The following is a 24,228-nucleotide window of genomic DNA, read 5'->3' as shown; positions in this document are numbered from 1 at the left end:
GCCTGGCGGAACATCATAAAACAGCATGATGTGCATGTAAAGTCACTCCAGGCTGGCTAATCAGAAGAAGAGCCATAGGTGCCATCAGATGAGAGGCAGTTTTTAGGCCACCCACCCAATGGCCACAGATTACTGATGTAGCGGCTGGAACTGGTCCTACGAACTGATTCACACTTACTCTAATCATACTATATCACATCAATGAAAGCACTAGGCCATAACATGAAATCATATAAATAGAAAAGTCATAAGTTTGACACAAATTGGTTTATCTTACATAAAAAATGTCCTACATTATCCAGAAAACTGGCACTTCACAATAATATCAACAAAAATTTGGACTAACATGTAACCATTGCCGAAAGAAGAGATCCAGAAATAAAGATTTAAAACATTGCAATATTTTATTAATGCTACAAAAATTTCAACAAAATTAAAACAATAAATCAAGAGCGCCCAAAACTAGGAGAGACGTGTAATGTGTGTTAGCTATCCGGCAACTCAGTGCTGTCAGTGTTACTGCTGCCTTCACCGTTTACCTGCTTTCCCTGGTAATGTATAGTGTTTTTTCCATTCATTCTGTTTGATATATAGTGGCTTATTATGAATTGATTATATGGGATGTATTTAGTATTGGTGTATGACTTGCCGGATAGTTAACACGCATTACACGTCTCTCCTAGTTTTGGGCGCTCTTGATTAATGGTTTTAATTTTGTTGAAATTTTAATAGCATTAATAAAATATTGCAATGTTTTAAATCTTTATTTCTGGATCTCTTCTTTCGGCAATGGTTACATGTAAGTCCGAATTTTTGTTGATACAAATTGGTTTATGTATAAAAAAATCTTACACAAGGCACAATTGTAAAGTGAATAACTACAAGACCATTCAGGTTGCAAGAGCAATGACAGGAGACCAAGCTGAGGTTCTCACTTTTATTACCACTGTAATCATTAACATTGTTACTTAGTGCACAGTGACTCTCCAGCAGACTTTAAAAAAATCGTACCTATTTAATAGGGTAAGAAAAAAAAAGTGGAGCCAAAATATTACAAAGTAACAAGAAAATATACTAATCTCTTTAAACGCAAATAAGCCTTTAAGAATAATTAGTATATAGCGATATTTAGGGATGGGCCACTTGGCCTCTTCTCACCAGTTTAGACCAGCCCATACAGAGGTCCATACCAGCATGATAGATGAGGAGATGAGGAAACCTGAATTTAATGGAGGACAGTCTGTATAGGGTTCTAAGCAGGCTGCGTAGGCCATAACATGGGCAATGTAACTCTGCTCATGAATCCCATGGAAGAGATGAGCGAGGGGTCCTTTAGCCATGATGGCCACATCCTCTCCTCCATGTGTCTCTGATGGAAGCTGAACAGCAGACTGCTGAACGTAATTTCCTTCTGTGAGATTCAACAGAAAACATGATCAGCGTATGCAAATATTATCCATTTTCAATAAAAACATTGTAAAGTAAAATTACTAAATGATTTATTCATATGTCTATCTTGTTTGTGCCCTTACCAATGTCAACAGTGGTAATATTCTCTCTTGTGCCATCAACAACTTTGTAACCAGGACCATTGCCATATAGAAGACTGGTAAATGGCATAAGATCCGAAGCCAAATTTGGTGCCTTCCCTAGAAAAGTAAAATAAGGTTTGGACTAAGGCTATGTAGATACAGGTAATAAAATATATATGCATGCATCAAATGCTTATTAATTCCCTCTCATACAACATACAGTAGTTGTTACAGTAATTGAAGGTAGAAGTACACATCCCAATAATGGACAGCGGTTCCTAAGGTTACCATGGCCCCTGATTGCAATATTTTCAACTTACAATGGCTTTTTCTGGTCAATTATAACTCAAAACCATGTTCACCTTACAATATGATTGACAGTGACAATCTGTAACTTGTGATTGACTGAAAAGACCAATACTTAAGTGCCTCTATACAGTACAGTGTAGTACTATATGTGCCGTACGGCTTTTTACCTATACTAGAAGTACTGTGCTGGTCTGCCTGTACTGCATGTATTATACTGCTCTCTTTGTGTAGTGCATATACCATACTGTCTATGCTTGGACTATATGTACTATGCTGATCTCTATTACTACTGTATATATAGTACTGCTCTCCATATATGTTGTGTCCCACGAATGGGAACAACCTGTAATATATATATTCTCTCTGTTGAGTTTTCCCTCAAATCAGTCAATTCCCTGTTGCTGCTAGGTAGAATTAGACTGTGTGAAGATTGTCCCTATGTCCCTCCCGTAGTTGGGCTCTGTATTAGGTTGCTCCTCCCTTCTTCTTCAGTTTAGCCTACAGCAGCCATTACTCAAGATGCATATGTACTCCCCTGTACAGATTACTCCTTTTTACTTACTGTTCATTGTAAACTAATACAAGATTTTGGAAGAAAACAGCATAGTTTCTCCTGGTCTTTCTACAGTTGCATTGCCAGTGGAGTTAAACTATCTGCGGACGCCTGGTGGTGTGAGTACGAGTTATAGAATTATCTAAGAAGCTGATAGAACGCATGGGATTTGCAGCCATCAGGAAGAGGCAGAATAATATATTACTTTTAAAGAACAGCTTTTTAACCTCTACGTCATTGCATCTGTAGTATATACACTGTATTGGTATCAACCCTTACTGCATGAACAGTCATGCCCAGAAATTTTGAGATTGACACAAGTTTTGGTATCATGCAGTTTGCTGCTTTAGTGTTTTTAGATCTTTTAGCCAGATGTTTCTATGGTTACAGAAGTACCATTATAAGCATTTCATAAGTTTTTACACTTTAGTTGACAAATACATCAATTATATATCAATATTCAGTATTAAAAGTGCCGACCTTTATTTTGCAATACTTCTGCAATTTGCCCTGGAGGTTGAATATTTTCTTACAGACCAAATCCTGACTGATGACAGCCCATTCTTCCCTGAACAGTGCTTGGAGTACTTTTGTTTGTCCACTCACAGTTTGAGGATTGACCATAGCTTCTCAATGGGATTGAGATCTGGGGAGTTTCCTAGCAATGGAACCAACACTTCAATGTTTAATTCACTGAACCACTTAGTTATCACTTTTGCCACATGATATGGTGATCCATTAGGCTGGAAAACGCATTGCTCATCACTATATTGCTCCAGGATTGTTGAGAAAAATTACCCCTGGAGGATATTTAGGATGTTTAGGTCCCAATTTTTAGTCCTAGCAGATGCTTTTCTATGAAAGAATTGGCAATTTTCCTAGTTTGCTTACTCCATATGCAGAGCACCTAAGTGCTAGAAGAGCAGAATACCTCCTCAAATGACCCCATTTTGGAAATTATACCTCTGACAAACATGTGGGTGCTAAATGTTTTTTAGTCACACTGTGGGGCTCAGAAGGAAGTCGGGCATTTGGATATGAGAGAATTACTAAATTTCTTTTGGGGGGACGAGGAGAGCCATAGCGCTGTATTGACATATGATGGCCTTAGTGGGGACTTCTTTGTGGATTGAGTTGTAGCTTTTGTTGGGAACATTTTACATAACATTTTGAATCACATTTATCCTGTGCTCTACACTGAGCACTTACATTGGGGGTTTCCATCTAAGTCTCTGAGTGACGTGATTCAGAGTAAACCCCCGAGGGATCCATTCACTCTAATGAGACAGCAGAGTTGCTCTAGACTCTGTCTGGCCTCTGTTCAGCATTGTATTTCTTTTCAGCAGTGCACAAAACTGTGGTCGACTGCACTTTTATGCACACCTAAAAAGACGGATAACTCTGGATCATAGGCTAGATGGCATCCACAGTACCTCCATCTGCCTCAGTATAGGGAATTTTCCATTGCAGTTTCCATCAGAATCACGTATTTCAGAGATTTACACGGAAATACTGGTGTACGCACACTTCTTAGAGCACAGTATAAATGTGAGTCGAGCCTTACTGAGATATTTGGGAGGTAGAATGAACAAAGCAACAGAAGGTGAAGAATTGGTTTTATTTGTTTTTATGCCATTCCTCATGCAGTATAAGTGTGAAGGAAGACCGGTTCCTCCCACATCACCAATGTGACGTAACTACAGCTCTCCGGCGCCCCCTTTGTCTCTCAGGTCAGTAAGGGAACTGCACCTAGAGCAAATGGCCGCCGGAGAGGATGTCCTGTAATCAAAGTAAAAGCATCAGCTCAAGATTAATTTTATGGATTAATTGCCTTAAGGGCGCACTAGATAATTACAGAAATATCCAGTAAGCTATACAACGGAATCACAGTGGATTTGCAGTCAGAGTAAAATATAACAATAATGGTATAAGACTTAGAGATATTAAGCTGGAGGTCAATTTACCAGGTTGTAGGTTGCATGTGGATGCCAGGAGCTCTGCAGTCCACAGGTATAAGAATCTTAGTTGCCGGACAGACCCCAAAGCGCGTGCCGCTGCTCCCTCGGCAGATCTGTCCCCAGTTCCTTCTTAGATCATCTGGTTCTTCTGTGAGAGTGAGAGTCTCTGCCATGTGCTCCCAGTTCTTAAGCATGCTGGGTTCCTCCCCCCTGTGTCAGAGGGTGGGCTAATAATCTCCACCCTTTAGCTCCCTGCAGAACTTATTCCCAATATCTAAGAAAGGGGGTAACTTTCTCCAGGATGATCGGATCAGGATACGAGAGGTACCAGCGAATGCGGTTTGTTTTGCCTGTCGTGTGGAGAGCAAACACGGCCCCATTGGGTCGCTGTGGAGGGCCAATCTCTATATCTCAGGTCCCAGAGCCCTCACCGACTCAGGAATCACACTGCCAGATGCGCGATTTCCTCAGGGTCACGCGGATATTTTTTATGAGTCTGTAACTCGAAAGGTGTGCTCATAATCCATGATCCTAGGATGGAGTCGGAGTGGCTGGGAGAGACAATGGATGTGTATTTCTGTGTCCAGCTGGCAGGTATATTCTAACTGAAGCCCCCAGGCACCTTCATGCCCCATGCTGGCATGGCTCCTACTCAAGCTTTGAAGTTCTCTTTTGGCCTTATCTAATTATCATGATAAAAGACCTTGCTATTCAACATTGGAGCACTAAATCCTGCTTTCTTCAATATGCTTACATGCCATGGGGGGAGCAGTTAGCTGTCAGACAAACTGGCGTCACTGGGACAGGCCAAGCTCAGACATGAGGCAAGCATTATGCCCCATATCCAAGATGGCAGCTGCTCTTTCATCACACCTCCCTGCTTTAGAGGGCGCTAGGGGGGTATCACATTCCTGTATTCCCCCCTGCGCCCTTCCGCACCCTCTCCTTGCCGGGACAACCCATTAGCGTTACCATGGTCCCTTCCTTTTTTTTGTGGCGAATGCTGAAATGATACTGCTGGAGAGCGAGGCTCCAGCGTAGCAACCTCCCATTCGTCCCACAGACCGTGTGTAACCAGCTGAGGGGGTTGTGGTCTGTTTCCATGGTGAATTGGCATTCGTACAAGTAAGGCTGCAGATGCTGCAGGGCCCACACAATTGCCAGACATTCCTTCTCCATCGTGGAATAGGCCACTTCCCTCGGCAGGAGCTTCCGGCTCAGGTACAGAACGGGGTGTTCATGGTCCGTAGTGTCAACCTGGCTGAATGAACACAGCACTGAGGCTGAAGTTGCTGGCGCCGGTCTGCACTAGGAACGGCCGCATGAAGTCGGCTGCCTGTAGTACAGGAGAGGTAGAAAGGGCAGTCTTGAGCACCTGGAAAGCTGTCTCACAGGCGACTGTCCAGTCGACTGCGAAGAGCAGCTTCTTCTTGGTGAGGTCCGTCAGGGGCTTGGCCAGGGCACTATAGTGTGGAACAAACCTCCTATAGTACCCGGCAGTCCCCAAGAAGGACATCATCATCGCATCCTGGGGGTGGGCCAGGATGCGATGGCATACACCTTCCCGGGCTCTGGCTTCAGAGCTCCCCCACTTACCCAGTGTCCCAGGTAGTGGACCTCACTCATACCCAGCTGGCATTTTTTCAGCTTAATGGTCAAGCCTGCTCGCTGAATCTGCCCGAGCACCTGCGCCAGGTGCTCTAGGTGATCCTCCCAGGTGGGACTGAAGATGGCAATGTCATCCAGGTACACGGTCGCATACCCTTCCAGTCCCTTGAGCAGCGTGTTGACCATCCTCTGAAAAGTGGCAGGGGCATTCTTCATGCCGAATGGCATCACCGTGGACTCGTACAGTCTGAATGGGGTGATAAAGGCAGAGTTCCCGTGCCCCAGGGGTCAGGGGAATCTGCCAATACCCCCTGCTCAGATCCATGATGGTCAGGTACTTGGCCCAGGCCAGCTGATCGAGCAGGTCATCGATGTGCGGCATTGGGTACACATCGGTGACTGTCACAGTGTTGAGCCCCCCGGTAATCCTCGCAGAACCGCGTAGTTCGGTTCTTTTTAGGGACGAGGACTACAGGCGAAGCCCACGCGCTGTTGGACGCTTGGATCACCTCCAGCTTCAGCATCTCGTCTATCTCTTGGCGCATGTGCTGCTGCACCTCAAGAGAGACCCAATATGCTGAACGCCGGATCGGGGGGTGATTACCGGTGTCCACGTCATGGACTGCTGCCTCAGTCCTTCTGAGCAGGCTGCTGAACAGTTCCCGAAAGGGGTGTAGGGTGACCCCCAGCTAGGAACGTTGGTCCCCTGAGAGCTGGTGGCCAACCCCCACATCCTTGATGGATCCACCCGCCTTGGCTTGAGTGAGCCGATCCAGGAGGGTTTCTATCTCTCCTTCCTCGGGAAGGTTGCACACTGGGTGGGCACAAGCCTCCCGCTCATGATGGGCCTTCATGTTCATGTGGAAGGCCTTCCTCCCATGGGCGTGGTCCAGGGTGACCAGATAGGTGACAGCGTTGAGACGCTGGTGCACGAGGTATGGACCCTCCCAGGCCGCCTGAAGCTTGTTTTGAAGTACAGGGACCAGTACCCACACCTTTTGACCCACCTGGTAGGTCCGCTTACAAGCATTTTGGTCGTATCACCGCTTCCGGTCAGCCTGGGCTTGGGCCATATTGTCATGCACCAGCCGTGTCAAGGCCATCATTCTGTCCCGGAAGCGCACAACATACTCAATGACCGACACTTCAGGGGTGGCCAAATCCCCTTCCCATGCTTCCTTCACCAGAGCATGGGGCCCCTGTACACGTCGCCCGTACAGGAGCTCAAAGAGGGAGAACCCTGTTGAGGCCTGTGGAACCTCCCGGTAGGCAAACAGCAGGTGTGGGAGATACAGCTCCCAGTCTCTCCCATGGGAGTCGACCAACATCTTTAGCATCTATTTTAAGGTGCCATTGAACCGCTCACACAGGCCATTGTTCTGTGGGTGGTACGGGCTGGCTACCAGATATTGCACCTGTATCTGCTTACAGAGACTCCATCAGCTGCGACATGAACTGGGTCCCTCGGTAGGTGAGAATTTCCTGGGGAAACCCCACTCTGGAGAAAATCTCCAGTAAGGCAGTGGCCGCTTTGTCGGCCCGAATGGACAACAAAGCTACCGCCTCCGAGTACCAGGTGGCATAGTCCACTACCGTTAGTATGAAGCATTTCCCGGAGTGGCTGGGAGTGGACAGAGGTCCAATGAGATCCACAGCCACCCTCGAGAAAGGCTCTTGATGATGGGCAGAGTTACCAGTGGGGCTTTGGGGTGCCGCCCCGCCTTCCCCACCCTCTGACAGGTGTCACATGAATGGCAGTAGGCAATCACCTCGGTCCTCATTCCTGGCCAGTAGAAATGCTGAGCTAGCCTGGCCCTGATTCCTAGGTGTCCGGCCATGGGAATCTCGTGTGCGATCCGCAACAATTCCACCCTGAACGGATAGGGTACCACTAACTGTCGGTCCCTGGGCCACTCCTCCGGTGAACCCTGCTGGACCGTTACCTGGTACAGCCGTCCCTGGTCCCACACCTTTCGCTTGCGGTCGGACTTCAGGGGAGGCTGTGCCGCCTGCTCCTTGAGAGCTTTCAGGCTAGCGTCAGCTTCCAACGCTGCCTGAAATCCCTGACTTGATGTGGCAAGAATTGATGAAACTGCCACATCCTGTCAGCTTCCCGGGATCTGTCTCCTGGCCGCTGTCTGACTCAGCAGCCACTTGGTCGGAGAGGGGGTAACCGTCGGACCTCCGGGAGGCTCCATGGGCTCTGGCGCTCCTACTCCTGGTAACAGTGGCCATGACCGCTGAGACCACAGGTAGCGCCTGCTTCCCCTCAGCCCCCGACCAAGTCGCCGGGTCAGGCAGACTTCCCTGGCCTCCTGACATCCCGGAGGCGGGGAACTCCTGCCCTGGGGTCTTATCTGGTGGCTCCTCTCCTGGGACACCCCCTCCTTCCATGGCCTGTTCCTCTTTCTGCAGAGGCCCTAGACTCAGCAGGCTGGATTCACTTAGGGGCCCTACACTGCCCATAGCAGCCCCTCCCTCCACCTCTGAGCTCTCCCTTGCAGTCTTCTCACCTGTCCTCACTGTGAGCCCTGTGTGTGTAGTGTCAGTGCATGGCTTGCCATCAGGTTTCACTCCCTCCTCCACTGTTGGAGACACATTAACATTCGCATTCACAGTAGAGTCATGACATTCTTGGGGAGTCGGACTTGGGGGTTGAGTGGCCACATACTGAGGCACTAGCCGCCCCAAATCGGTCCCAAGCAACACATTGGCAGGAATATTTGGTGTTACTACCACCTCCCGTTTTCCCCTCCCGGCGCCCCAGGCCAAAAACACCTTGGCGACGGGCAGCGCCGGTTCAACGCTTCCAATTCTGGAGATGGAGAGGGTTTTCCCAGGCACCAAGTCTTGAGGGGACACCATTTCCGGATGTACCAGGGTTCGTTCAGTGCCTGTGTCCCGCAGTCCCATGACCGCTGAGTGGCCGATGGTGACAGGTTGGTAATTGTCCAGGGACCTCCCACCACCCCCTCCCACACACAAAACAGTGGACGGTTTCTGGGACAGGGATGAGGTCCTATGGCGCTGGGGACATGCAGCCTTAAAGTGTCCCGGCTGGTTGCAATGATGACAATGCCTGGGTTCTGCTCCTGGCCTGGAGAGGGCAGCAGGGGGGTACACCCCATGCACTCTGGGGGCCGGGGGGACAGGGGCAGGATTGGGCTTACCCCCTCTCCAGGTGCTGCTGGCAGGCTTCTTTGGCTCAGACGCCCTGTTGTTGGCATACTCATCTGCCGGGCAGCTGTAGCAGAAGCCCACTTTGGTTTCCGGTCACAGAGGAACTGCTGGAGGTCCTCTGGGCAGTTCCACAAGAACTGCTCCGTGATGAACAGTTCCTGGACCTCCTGGCGGGTGGTGAGCCCTAGACCCGAGGTCCAGTGCTCCGCAGTTCTCAGCAGTGCCCGCATGTGGTCGGTCCAGGTGTCCTTTGAGCCCCGCTGCAGGCTCCGGAACTTCCTGTGGTATGACTCCGGGGTGAGGTTGTAGTGCTGGATCAGGGCCCGCTTGATGCTGTTGTAGTCCTGCTCCTCCCCGGCAGGTAAGTCCCCCAAAACTTCCAGGGACTTACCCCTCAAACGGGGGGTCAGGTACCTTGCCCACTGATCCAGGGCCAGATGGTGTTGGAGGCAGGTTCTCTCAAAAGCCAGCAGAAAGGAATCCAGGTCTCCATCCTTTTCAAGCAGGGGGAAGTCCTCTGCCCTGACCTTGGAAGCCTTGGTCACCGGTGGGGCTGGAGCGTCCAGCGGGAGCCCATGCTGAGCCATCTCCAGTCAGTGCCGGCGCTCCACAGCTTCACAGCGTTCTGCAGCCCGCAGCACACGTTCTGCATGCTCATGCTCTGCCGCCGCTTGCTCACGCTCCGGTGCTTTCTCTTCCGCCACCAGGAGTCTGTCATGGGCGGCGGCATTACCAGCCTCGAGCTGTGCCATAGCCGCTTGGAAAAGGGCCTCCTATCTGGACAGGCTGGGGCAGGCAGGTGGTGGACAGTCCACTGCAGGACTGAGCACGGGGGTCTGGCTCCTTGGGGAGCCCTGGCTGAGCTCCCCCTCACCTTCATTGGTTGTGTCTTCCACCACCTCATCATAGACCATAGCATTGGCCTCTCCCTTTGTCTTACTCCTGGTGCCTTCCTCCATCTTGGGAACCTCTGGTTACTGTCACAGCTGCAACCCTGACCTCACACACAAGTTATTATATTTACACTCTGACCGTCTAGTGCTGGGCTGACCTTAAGACCCCAGCAGTGAAAGTTACCGCTGGTAGTCCTTAGTGTCTGGGAGTAGGGGTCCCATGCACACTATTACTCTGATCCCACCGCTGCCACCAATGTGAAGGAAGACCGGTTCCTCCCACTTCACCAATGTGACGTAACTACACAGGCACAGCTCTCCGGCGCCCCCTTTGTCTCTCAGGTCAGTAAGGGAACTGCACCTAGAGCAAATAGCCGCCAGGGAGGATGTGCTGTTACCCGCTGGGTATTCTAAGATCCGTAATCAGAGTAAAAGCATCAGCCCAAGATTAATTTTATGGTTTAACTGCCTTAAGGGCGCACTAGATAATTACAGAAATATACAGTAAGCTATACAATGGAATTACAATGGATTTGCAATCAGAGTATAATATAACAATAATGGTACAAGACTTATAGATATTAAGCTGGAGGTCAATTTACCAGGTTGTAGGGTTGCATGTGGATGCCGGGAGCTCTGCAGTCCACAGGTACAAGAATCTTAGTTGCCGTACAGACCCCAAATCGCGTGCCGCTGCTCCCTTGGCAGATCTGTCCCCAGTTCGTTCTTAGATCATCTGGTTCTTCTGTGAGAGTGAGAGTCTCTGCCATGCGCTCCCAGTTCTTAAGCATGCTGGGTTCCTCCCCCCTGTGTCAGAGGGTGGGCTAATAATCTCCACCCTTTAGCTCCCTGCAGAACTTATTCCCAATATCTAAGAAAGGGGGTAACTTTCTCCAGGATGATCGGATCAAGACACGAGAGGTACCGATGAATGTGGCTTGTTTTACCTGTCATGTGGAGAGCAAACATGGCCCCATTGGGTCGCTGTGGAGGGTCAATCTCTATATCTCAGGTCCCAGAGCCCTCACCAACTCAGGAGTCGCATTGCCAGATGCGCGATTTCCTCAGGGTCACGCGGATATTTTTATGAGTCTGTAACTCGAAAGGTGTGCTCATAATCCATGATCATAGGATGGAGTCGGAGTGGCTGGGAGAGACAATGGATGTGTATTTCTGTGTCCAGCTGGCAGGTATATTCTAATTGAAGTCCCCAGGCACCTTCATGCCCCATGCTGGTGTGGCTCCTACTCAAGCTTTAAAGTTCTGTTTTGGCCTTATCTCATTATCATACTAAAAGACCTTGCTATTCAACATTGGAGCACTAAATCCTGCTTTCTTCAATATGCTTACAAGCCATGGGGGGGAGCAGTTAGCTGTTGTCACGGTCACATGTGTCTGGACGCAGTGAGTACCGCAAGGCGAACCCATGTGACGCACGTGACCCTGGATACACCGCCTCCAGTGGGGTGAATTTAAATAATAATCACATGCAGCTGGATACACCGCCTCCAACTGGCGAATTTAGACATTCCACGTATATACAAGTCTGGAAACCCCGCCTCCAGTAAGGCGAATTTAAATAATAAGGGAAACCTGGGAAACATTAACAATGGTGGGCCCTGCGATAGGGAATAGGGAAGTGGAGACCTCCTGAGCTCCCCTGAGCCAGAGTCCCTGCACTCCTAACGCTCCCTATGACGGTTCCGCACTGGGCGTGCAACAGGAACCTAAAAACCCTAGCTCGCCCTGACCTAAACCCTCACTAGGGAATTGGTCGGTGCTGAAACTAATCCCACCACTGCACTAAAACACACATGAGGAAAGATGGCAAAAGAGAGGAATCACCACTTAGCTTTGCTCTGTTGCGTACGCTCCTAGCAACACAGCCCACCACCTGTGTGCATCTTCTCCACCCGGATCCATCACCATAATCGGATCCATCACCATAGTGCAGCCTTGGAGCAGAGTCCACCACCAATTGCAGCAGTCCAGTAACAGAGTCCCAATGATGAGTTCAGCTTCTGCCCAAAAAGTCAAGCATGCTTGAGTCCAGCTCTCAGCAACCAGGTCCAGCATGGTGAGTGCAACTCTCACCATCGTCGCCACTCCACCAAGCCATGCAAACACCTCCTGCCGACACCATAAACTGTGACTCCACCATGCCATGCCAGCCCTTCTTGCAGACCACCTAGCTGCCACTAGTCCCCTCTGGCTGGGCTGCACAGTACTCATGTTCAGCTCCTTCATTCACCCAGGCTTCCTTGTGAATGACTAACACACAATCAATATCACCAACAGTGATTGAACCCACCTGGCTCCCCTTTATAGAGCCTAGCACCTGACCTGTAACTGCGTGCACATTAACCCTAAAACTAAGGTGTGATACCATTCACCACCACCGGGCAACTTAGAATGAAACACCACGTGTAATAATTCTAATGGCCACCGGGGGCAATCACGTCACTGTCACGCTCACGCCTTGGCTGACTGGCTTGAGCCGGGGGGTTTGTGGCCCCACTGTGCCACAAACCAGACTACCCTGGAAGGGGCGTGACTACGACAGCTACCTCGGTCTTCACTGGAGCCTCTGATGGTGAGGTCAGGCTTGTGCGGCAGGTAGCTGTCGGGTGCCACTCCAGAGTGGTGTCTGGCTGTGGCTGCTGATCCCACTCGGGGACAAGTCACTTGGACAGGTGTGACTAACAGGCAGGCTGAGACACTGGGCAAGCGGGAGTGGTATATGAGAGAACAGGTTTAGACCTGTTCACACAGGAGGTGCAGGCAGGCAGAGCGGCTAGAGAGCTGCGAGGGTGCAGATGCACAGATAAAGCTGCGAGGGTGCAGATGCACAGATAAAGCTGCGAGGGTGCAGATGCACAGATAAAGCTGCGAGGGTGCAGATGCACAGATAAAGCTGCGAGGGTGCAGATGCACAGATAAAGCTGCGAGGGTGCAGATGCACAGATAGAGCTGCGAGGGTGCAGATGCACAGATAGAGCTGCGAGGGTGCAGATGCACAGACAGGGAGGACACAAGGAAAGACACGGCAGAGAAGGAACCACAAACAAGGAGACTGACAGACAGAGGTAAGACTGAGTTCAGACAGAGACACAGGGACAAAGACACAGGGACAAAGACACAAGGGCCAGGATATTCTGCCTCCTGGCAGGCGGACAGAGAACAGACAAGGCACTGGGAACTAGACTCAAGGGCCAGGATATTCTGCCTCCTGGCAGGCGGACAGAGAAATGCTAGGCAAGGTACCAAGGCACAGGAATACGCAGTAAGAGCCTTCAGAGAAGGCAAGGCATAGGACAGGGCCTGGCTGGCTCAGCAGCAAGGAGCTAACTTAGTTTAGACATTGCACAGGCAAAGGTCAGTGGGTGTGGTGAAACTAAATAGTCAAGGGCTCTAGGTAATTGGTCAGGGACATATTACACAGGTGCACCCTGACTGCATAAGAACCAGAGAGTTCAGGCGCCGCCCCCCTATACACACAGTCAGGAAACATGGAGAGCAGAGGCACAGAGCTGGCAACAGACAGAATTCACAGCATGGCTTGAAGCAGAAAGTAAGTTGGTGTGCGGGGGATGGGAGGCCATGCAGTGATGCCAGCAGGGTTGTTACAGTCACTTTGGCACCTAGCCAAAGGAAAAAAGTTCACTTATCCATTTAAACTGTCAGATCCACAATGGATCATGACAGCTGTCAGACAAACTGGCGTCACTGGGACAGGCCAAGCTCAGACATGAGGCGAGCATTATGCCTCATATCCAAGATGGCGGCTGCTCCTTCATCACAATAAGTGATTAGATGACTTTATTCTTCAAGTCAGTGCGAATACTGCGATACCAAATTAATACAATTTTTTTCTGTTTGGCTTTGGTCACACAATAAAACATGCTTTTGGTTTGAGAGCTATAATTTTTCCATATTTCTGCCAACAAAGTCATGTGAGGGCTTGGTTTTTGTGGAACGAGTTGACGTTTTTATTGGTACCATTTTCGGGCACATAACATGTTTTAATCATTTTCTGTTCTGATTTTTGGGAACCAGAATGAACAAAAACCAATTCAGAAATTGTTTTGTGGGGTTTTTATGTTGTTTGGTATATGGTAAAATTAATAAGGCAGCTTTATTTTTTGTGTCTTTCTTTGGGGCTTTTACACAATAAAAACTTTTAGAAAAAAATAATTATTTTGCATATTTCTTCTGAAAGATATAACTTTTTAGTTTTTCCACTGATGGAACTGTATGGATGATTGTTTTTTGCAGGACAAGATGATGTTTTTAGCTATACCATTTTTGTATATGTTTTTTTTTTCATCGTGTTTTATTCTACTTTTTACAATAGTATGATGAAAACCATATTTTGCCACTTTTTGGGGTTTTTTTAGGGTGTGCACTGAAAGGGATAACTAGTATGACGGTTAAATAGATCGGGTCATTCTGGACGCGGCAATACCAAATACATGTACTTTTGTTTATTTTTCCTTATACATAAAAATGTTTATCTATTGGTGTAATATTTTTTATTTTGGAATTTTTTTTTTATATTTTTAATATTTTTTTTTACTTAGTTCCTCTGTGGGACTTTCACTTTTCTTCCTCTTTGATCACAGGTATAATGTATTGCAATGCGCCATTATACCTGTAGAGAAAGCTTTCCATAACTTGGTGACTCGGGGGCCACCATGGCAACAATATGGCACCCACAATGATGCCGCGGGGGCGCCAATCTGAAGGTAGCTCCCTCCCTCTGCCTGCCTTCTAAATGTTGCAATTACTTTTGATCACAGCACTTAGGTAGTTTAACAGCCAGGGGCAAACTAATCACAGCACCATGAGTGTGGGAACCAACGGCATGGTTTTACATGCAGTGATAGTTTAAAGTCATGAAGGACACAGTGCATCATGGTGTGGGAACTGACACCTGCTCTTGATGTGCTATGTCCATCATTGGTTGTAAAAGGTTTAATATAGTTTTTTTAGGTTTTGTTACTGTTGCACAATAAATTACCTAAAAAAAAAGTTTGGGTCACCATATTCTAACACCCATAGCGTTCATATTTTTCAGTACATGTAGCTTTATTAGTGCAGGACAAGCTTTACTACTTTTTGTACCATTTTTGGCTACATGCAAGTTTTTGATCACTGCTTACTTCCTACTGTTGGAGGTATGCATGAACCAAAAACATTGAGGTATCACTGACATGCTAACTTTATTCTTCGAGTTAATATTATTATGATGATACCCATTTTATACCTTAATCATTTTTACTTTTTTCACAAGAAAAATCTTTTTTTAGTCATACTATTTTGATCCTCATATTCTAAGAACCCTCACTTTTTCTTTTTCTGTTTGCAGAACTGTATGAGGGCTTGTTTTTTACTCAATGAACTTTCGTTTTATTGATACCTTTTTGAAATTTTAATCACTTTTTACTTGTTTTTTTTGCAGTTAAGATTAACCAAAACTACAATTATGGCATAGTTTGCCATATTATTTGTTAATGGCATCCCCGTACAGGATGAAAAAACTTTGTTTTATAGAATTATTTATTGTGAATGTAGTAATAGCAAACATGTTGGTTTTTTTTTTTTTCTGAGGGGCGCTTGTTTTTACAAATTGTGGTTGATCGGCTCACTTGGCTGCACATAGAGGTAGACATAGGATCGCTGTCTCTTTAAATATTCCACTGGTTTATTAAAGCTACTACATAAATGAGTAGAGTATTAAAAAAACAAAACAGCCTTTCTGTCCTAATGAGAGAAACAAAAACATAACGTGTGGCACAGTCCAAGTTGCTGCAGGGATCCGGTCACTTAGGGACAAATAACAAAAAAAGTTAAGCTTTCCTTATCATAAAAGCACAGCTCTGGAGCTTGCACCTCCAGTCACACCCAACATTAAATGAGCCAGAAGGCTGTCTATTTATCATCTGGACTCCACCCACTCTACAACTGTTTGAACATTCAACCTTGCCCTGAACATGGCTGATTAACCCCTCTCATAACTTACCATGCTGGAGCATTTTCCTAGGTTCATATCACTGAAACTAACAGCCACAGTTATACATATCATCCCTCCAGTACTTTGCCAGTGACTTTGTCACAAAATAAACTATTTTTTTTATTATTAAAACAGATTTTTATTGTTACAATTTTTTAACTCTTAAAGTCTTTTCTTTTTTACAATGCTAGTCCCACAAAGATAGTCACATTGATAATAAACAGTACAACCTAAGTTATACAAAGGATTATCTACTTTTCAGTGTTTCACTGAAAATCTATCAGGCCAAGACTCCAATGGGATCTAATAGACTGAGGAATACGACAGACATGGTGGTCATTTTTAGGACTCTGGTTTCCATAGCAATTCATTGCCACCCAGCAATCACTCTGCAAGGGTACCTATCGGCTGATGGGAATGATTTCCCTTTATCAAAATCCTCCTATCCGGTTGACAGTGGCATGTGAGAGGCTAATGTGCAGGGATCAGAGCTAGCTCCAGACCCAGTACACACAGCAGTGGCTCAGCTTCTAGTTCTTGTTGCAGATGGCATGCGCACACCTCCTGTGATCATGCTATCCCTAAGATGTAACTATACACCCGATTGCAGGAAGTCTGGACTGAAAAGTTTCTGGAAATGGCTTAATAATAAGAAAAATAATAATTCCGGTATAAGAAGGCGCTTACCCAAAATACTGTCACCACGATTTGTGTATCCTCCAAAAGTAAAGACGTGAGAGTGATCAGCAGTCACAACAGTCAGAGTTTCAGATTCTGATGTTAACTTCCCAGCAACCTGGATAGCCTTGTCAAACTCAACAGCCTCAGTCAATGAATTTCGTGCATTAGAATCATGGTGGCCATGGTCAATTCTACCACGTAAACAAATAGATATAATGTTACCATAAAAATGTCCGGTTTGTTAACATGTCTTTTGTTTAAGGAATAAATATTATTACATGGGACTTCTCACAACAAATGCTTCTTTTGATATTAAGTAAAATCTCGATTCTCAAATTTAAGCATTAACTCTGCTTTCTTTCTTTCTGTCTGTATTCTGTCTATCAATCCCAAGGAAAGTGTCAGGAACACCGCACTGCACTTGCTCACTGTGCCAGTGCGCGTGTCCTAAGTACAAAAACAGTGCTCAAAGATACCTATGAAGCGGGGCAGCAGTGGTGACGATGCATTCTTCAGACTATCAGGACCTGAAGCACGTGACTGCTGGGGGTGTGACCTAAGCTCCACAGAGCTAGGAGCTGCAGGGAAACTCCTAGAAAGGTAACTACGGGACAAGTTACCAAGGGGCATAGACAGGGACGTAAACCAGATCAAGCTGGGTCAAAGCACGAGATAGCAGGACAGTACCAAAGGGTTAGACAGAGCGAATAGTCAGGACGTAGCAATAGATCAGAAAACCAGAACGGGCAATGGATGGTACAATAGGGATAAACTGTAACGGAGTAACAATAGCCAAGCCAGGAGGTCAGAACCAGAGAACACAATAGTACCAAAACGTGAGACGGAGTACAGAGTGAGGGGACAGACTGGGTCATACATGGGAATCAAACAAGCAATGCAGTATACACGCACACCAGGGGGGTCGGTCAGACACACAGCCAGAATAACAGTATAACTGACAGGGAATCCTAGTCTGGAGTGAGTAAAAATACCCCTCCCAGATCCAAAGAGAGGCTGGCAAAAGTTAACCCTGTGAGAACAGGACATTAACCATGTCCTAACCATGACAGAAAGTTTTAAGTAGAACATAGATCTTAGTATTATATTCAACCCCAAGATTTTAAAGGATTATTTCCAAAATTCCAAAATAGTCTTCAAACTATGTACATACTGTATTTGACATACAGTATACTGTATTTGACTATATTATTTGACACGTTATTAACTCGTGTCAACATTAGCTTTCAATACTTTTTTAAATATGCCCTATTTCGCACATACTCGTGTCAACATTATCTTTCAATATTTTTTAAATCTGCCCTATTTCGCACATACCACCTCAATGAAACACATTGACGCTCTATTGTCCCCCAAGCCACTGGATCCATCCTGATATAGTTCCACTGCGCTTGATCGAGCATGTACAGTACAGTCTTTCTATGATTTTACAAACTTGAGTCACCTGGCTTCCAGAACAGCTCAGCTGCTCCTCCACCAGGGAGATTTGGCACATCTTTTGGCTCTGTTCTACTTTCAGATTGGAGCTTGAACCATTGTGGATCTAAAGCAGAGCTGACGATTGCACATCGCTGTACTGGAAGCAGACTAATAAATCAAAGATATAATCTTGCAAACTACACTCTATTGATATAAATGGCAGAAAATAAAATCACCATTGGAACCTCTGCCATATGCGCTGCCTTTTCAGCTGAATTTGCAGTATTACAACACTGATCTATTTAAAGGGAACCTGTCACCTAGTTTTCCCATACAAAGTACGCCCTCATATACAGCATTTTACCCCAACACAAAAAAATAGCTTTTAATATGCTCGCCTGTGGCTTAGTTTGGTCTGATGGGCATTTAAGATCTTGTTCACCTCCTCTCTTCTTGCGATCGCTGTCCTCCTTCCCTGCTTCATGTGGAAAATGCATCCTACGTCATCCACATGGTGTCCTCCATCGCACTCCTGCAGAGGTGTACTTCTCTCTGCCCTGCTGAAGGCATGTAACACTTGTTATGCTCTTGGCAGGGCAGAGAAAATGCCTGGGCAGGAGTGCGATGGAGGACACTGTGGGGATGACATACAACGTTATATAGGAAAAAACCTGAAGACAGGTTCCCTTTAACAGCAGACATTAATCACAGCTCAGCTGTGTTACTCTTAGCTCTCCTGTGCTTAAACTTTTTTTTATATACAGTACTGATCAAAAGTTTGGACACCCCTGTTCATGTTTGAAAACTCATAATAGAGAAAAGAGTATAAGTATAGTTGAGCGAAACGGGTCGAAAAATTTCAAAAGTCGCCGACTTTTGGCAAAGTCGGGTTTCATGAAACGAAACCCGACCCTAGGATGAGGTCGGCCACGAGGTTTGCGACTTAAGCGCCAAAGTCACGTTTCAAAAGTTTGTTTTGCGCTCTTTTTCAGCCAATCAGGATCCACGGACACTGTGGGCAACGTGATGACATAGGCAGGGGTCACCACCATCTTTCAGAAGGGCATGCAAGTGATTGGCTTGCTTTGGTGGGCGTCACAGGGGGTATAAAAGGGCGTGCACGCCGACCGCCATGTTACTCATGCTGATATCAGAATAGGGAGAGCTGCTGCTGATGATGATTTTGTAGGGAGAGCGTTAGGCAGGGAAGAAGACACCAAAAACTGCTTCTGCTGCTAGCGATTTTGCCTGTACAACACACCAGTCACTGTGTGTGCAGTGCAAGTGGAGGCTATATTTTGCTGGATCAGCGGTGTTGGTTGTTAGGCTGCCTTCTAAGGCTTCCTGACGGCTGCATTGCTGTTTACCCACTGCTCTGCAAACTGCTTTTTTAAAAGCAATCCCAATTTTTTTTTTTGTCCTGGTGAGGTACTGAGCGTGCATTTTTTCACACCATACAGCGGTGCACACTCCTCACACGGTACCGTGTAACGGCTGTTATCACAGCCACAGTGAAGCTATCTGTGTGTCACTCTGTAAGAATAAGTCGAGGACATGTTCTGTTCTTACAGACCTGCACCTTCTAGTTTTGTCTAGCTTTCAAACAGTTAAATATATTTGCTGTTTGATCACATTCAAAACTATAGAGAGACAGCGTGTGTCAGTCCGTATACTTAAAAAACACGGAGCTTGACAATTTTACGTACACCAGACAGCCGTGTACGCGCACGCTCCTCTCTCAGTACCGTGTAACGGCTGTTATCACGGCCACAGTGAAGCTATCTGTGTGTCGCTCTGTAAGGATAAGTCGAGGACATGTTCCGTTCTTACAGACCTGCACCTTCTAGTTTTGTCTAGTTTTCAAACAGTTAAATATATTTGCTGGTTGATCACATTCAAAACTATAGAGAGACAGCGTGTGTCAGTCCGTATACTTAAAAAACGCGGAGCTTGACAATTTTACGTACACCGGACAGCCGTGTACGTGCACGCTCCTCTCTCAGTACCGTGTAACGGCTGTTATCACGGCCACAGTGAAGCTATCTGTGTGTCACTCTGTAAGGATAAGTCGAGGACATGTTCTGTTCTTACAGACCTGCACCTTCTAGTTTTGTCTAGTTTTCAAAACAGTTAAATATATTTGCTGTTTGATCACATTCAAAACTATAGAGAGACAGCGTGTGTCAGTCCGTATACTTAAAAAACACGGAGCTTGACAATTTTATGTACACTGGACAGCCGTGTACGTGCACGCTCCTCTCTCAGTACCGTGTAATGGCTGTTATCACGGCCACAGTGAAGCTATCTGTGTGTCGCTCTGTAAGGATAAGTCGAGGACTTGTTCCGTTCTTACAGACCTACACTCTAGGGAGATTCCTATTCTGCCCAATTCTATATACACCTTGTAGTTTGTCATACACTAGCCAATTTCTGCCTGTGACATAGCGCTGTGATATTCACTGGGCCTCACACATTCCAAAAGTGTCCAGTGTCCACAAGTGTGTGCTGAAATTCAAAATCTCCGTTATCCTCTAGTCACATTTTTTACAACTGCGACATCAAGCCTGTGACATAGCGCTGTGATATTCAGTGGGCCTCACACAATCCAAAAGTGTCCAGTGTCCACAAGTGTGTGCAGAAATTCAAAATCTCCGTTATCCTCTAGTGACATTTTTCACACCTGCGACATCGAGCCTGTGACATAGCGCTGTGATATTCAGTGGGCCTCACACAATCCAAAAGTGTCCAGTGTCCACAAGTGTGTGCAGAAATTCAAAATCTCCGTTATCCTCTAGTGACATTTTTCACACCTGCGACATCGAGCCTGTGACATAGCACTGTGATATTCAGTGGGCCTCACACAATCCAAAAGTGTCCAGTGTCCACAAGTGTGTGCAGAAATTCAAAATCTCCATTATCCACTAGTGACATTTTTCACACCTGCGACATCGAGCCTGTGACATAGTGCTGTGATATTCAGTGGGTCTCACACAATCCAAAAGTGTCCAGTGTCCACAAGTGTGTGCAGAAATTCAAAATCTCCGTTATCCTCTAGTGACATTTTTCACACCTGCGACATCGAGCCTGTGACATAGCGCTGTGATATTCAGTGGGCCTCACACAATCCAAAAGTGTCCAGTGTCCACAAGTGTGTGCAGAAATTCAAAATCTCTGTTATCCTCTAGTGACATTTTTCACACCTGCGACATCGAGCCTGTGACATGGCGCTGTGATATTCAGTGGGCCTCACACAATCCAAAAGTGTCCAGTGTCCACAAGTGTGTGCAGAAATTCAAAATCTCTGTTATCCTCTAGTGACATTTTTCACACCTGCGACATCGAGCCTCTGACATAGCGCTGTGATATTCAGTGGGCCTCACACAATCCAAAAGTGTCCAGTGTCCACAAGTGTGTGCAGAAATTCAAAATCTCCCCTGTTAGTAGTCTTGAAAGCTTGCAATGTGTTACCATCTTTTCAGTTAGCCATTAAAAGGTATCAACTACTGAGGACTCTCAAACCTGAATATTTTTCCCTGTCCTATAGACACATTGTACCTTGTTTTACATTACTATATAGTTTGTTGGATTTTGTCTACATTTCTACCAAAAATGAGGAAGGCTGGTGGAAGAGGCCGTGGAATTGGGCGTAGGTTGGCAGCTGGTAATGATGGTGTTGGTGGTGGATCTGATGGTAGTGATAAAATCAAAATAGGACCGAATGCAGGAGGTGTTGAGCCTGCGTCATCGTCTGGCTCCACAAGGCCTCGAAGGCTTAGTTTTCTAGGAGTAGGCAAACTGCTTTTAAAGCCAGAGCTTCAGGAAAAAAGTTTTGTCTTACATTGCTGACTCAGCCTCCAGCTCTATCGCCTCCTCTTCTGAAGTTGTAAAAATTAAAAGCACTGAGTCGTCATTGGAGGCTCATGTTCATGAACCACACCTTTCCTTGTGTCCTTCACCCCAACCAAGATTGAAGGATGACGCAGGCCATACTACTGATTACTCCATGGAGCTGTTTTCACATACCATGCCTGGATTATCAAGTGAAATGGTGAATTACCCAGGCCAAGATGAATCTGACATGGAGTGCACTGATGCACAGCCACTGATAGATGATTCTGCTGGTACATGCACTCAGAGCACTACATTGTCCTTGCAGTGTACAGAGCCAGATTCTGACCCTGATGAGACTCAGGTGCGCCTTCCCGCACACTATACCACCATACACGGTGACATAGAGGAAGGTGCACATGACATTGAAGAGGAGGTGATGGATGACCCAGTTGTTGACCCAGATTGGCATCCATTGGGGGAAGAGGGTGCTGCTTCCAATAGCTCAGATGAGGAAGAGGAGCATCCACAGCTGACATCGACATCGCAACAGCTGTTATCTGGCAGGCCCGGAGCACTCCAAAGACAGGTTCCAAAAATCAAAAGAGTTGCTGAACAGCTTGTCCAGAGGGTCAAAATATCACAGCGTGCTAGGCCGCAAAATGTCTGCCAAAGTAGGAAGAGTGCAGTGTGGCACTTTTTTGAACAAAATCCTCATGATCAGGCCAAGGTTATCTGTAAGAAGTGCGCAAAGACCTTTAGCTGAGGGAAAAATCTGAAAAATTTGAATACCAGTTGCATGCTTAGACATTTAACCAGCATGCACTGCAAGTGTGGACACAACACCAAACCTCAAGTACCACATGTGCAACTGATCACAAAAAAGGTAGTCAGCAACGCTACATTGTTTCCCCCACTGTAAGCCCACTGGTTAGCGCAGCAGCAAATGTTGAGGTGTCGTTGCAAGGCCACAGCAGTCAGGGAATCCCACTGTTATATCAACGAAATACTGAATCTAGGCCATCAGAAAGAACACCAACTCCATCACCATCATCAACCCTCTCTCAGTCCGCCCTGTCCACCGCTACTTCCACCATATGCAGCTCTCAAGTCCAGCTCACCCTCCCAGACACTATGAGTAGGTCAAGAAAGTACTCAGTCTCTCATCTGCGTACACTGGGTTTGAACGCCCACATTGCCAAACTAATCTCGTTAGAGATGATGCCCTATCAGTTGGTGGAAAGCGCAGCTTTCCGCGAACTCATGGCCTATGCAGTACCACGCTATGACCTACCCAGTCGCCACTTCTTCTCTCGCAAAGCCATCCCAGCCCTCCACCATCATGTGAAAGACCGCATTGTCCATGCACTCAAGCAGTCAGTGAGTGGAAAGGTGCACCTCACAACTGATGCATGGTCCAGTCGGCATGGCCAGGGCCGTTACGTGTCCATCACTGCGCACTGGGTTAATGTGGTGGATGCAGGGTCCACAAGGGAACAGCGGTGGTGGGACAGTGCTGCCTAGCCCATGGTATAGGAAACAGTTGGCTGTAGGCGTTCGACCCTCCTCCTCCTCCTCCAGAAGCGAAAGCTCGTCCACAGAGCGCAGTCGTACGAGCACTCCATCTGCAGCTGCCACTGTTGCACATGAGGTGTTCCCCTATCGAGCAGCTAGTGGAAAGCGTCAGCAGGCTGTGTTGCAGATGATGTGTTTGGGCGACAGACACACTGCCGAGGTGCTGGTCGAGTACTTTCAGCGACAAACTGAGTCATGGCTGGGCAGTGTACATCTTGAAGCAGGCAAGGTAGTTAGTGATAACGGCCATAATTTTGTGGCAGCCATAGCCCTTTCAAAACTCAGCCACATACCTTGCTTGGCTCACACCTTGAACCTGGTGGTGCAGTGCTTCCTCAATAATTATCCGGAGTTAACAGCCCTGCTCCAGAAGGTGCGAAGACTGTGCGCACATCCGCCGGTCGCCTGTACACTCCATTCGTATGCAGAAGCTGCAGCGATTGCTCCACCTTCCCAACCACCGCCTCATTATCGACATTGCAACAAGGTGGAACTCCACCCTGCACATGGTTGAGCGGCTGTGCGAGCAGAGGCAGGCCATAATGCATTTGTGGGAGGATACACGGCCAGGCACTTTGAGAGCAGACATAGAGTTGACAGGTGTGCAGTGGTCGAAGCTGAAAGACCTCTGTAAAGTCCTTCAGTGTTTTGAGGAATGCAC

The 24,228-nt window shown here is 46.9% G+C and overlaps 1 protein-coding gene across 1 annotated transcript in view; it reads right to left on the bottom strand.

Moving 5' to 3' along the window:
* Nucleotides 1–923: 923 nt before the first annotated feature.
* Nucleotides 924–24,228, bottom strand: part of LOC141100696 (alkaline phosphatase, germ cell type-like) — an 83,088-nt gene continuing 59,783 nt past the window's right edge. The window contains exons 8-10 of the mRNA XM_073589331.1: nucleotides 16,734–16,925; nucleotides 1,533–1,649; nucleotides 924–1,411 (exon numbers count right to left, since the gene is read on the bottom strand). Of these exons, the coding sequence (XP_073445432.1) occupies nucleotides 1,155–1,411; nucleotides 1,533–1,649; nucleotides 16,734–16,925 (566 nt within the window). The 3' untranslated portion in view covers nucleotides 924–1,154. The remainder of the gene's footprint in view (nucleotides 1,412–1,532; nucleotides 1,650–16,733; nucleotides 16,926–24,228) is intronic.

The sequence above is a fragment of the Dendrobates tinctorius genome, unplaced genomic scaffold (genome assembly GCF_039654945.1).
Source record: "Dendrobates tinctorius isolate UK_male_01 unplaced genomic scaffold, ASM3965494v1 ptg000107l, whole genome shotgun sequence".
NCBI lineage: Eukaryota > Metazoa > Chordata > Amphibia > Anura > Dendrobatidae > Dendrobates > Dendrobates tinctorius.
The sequence above is the reverse complement of the archived record's forward strand: the minus strand, read 5'-3'. Positions and strand labels throughout refer to the sequence as shown.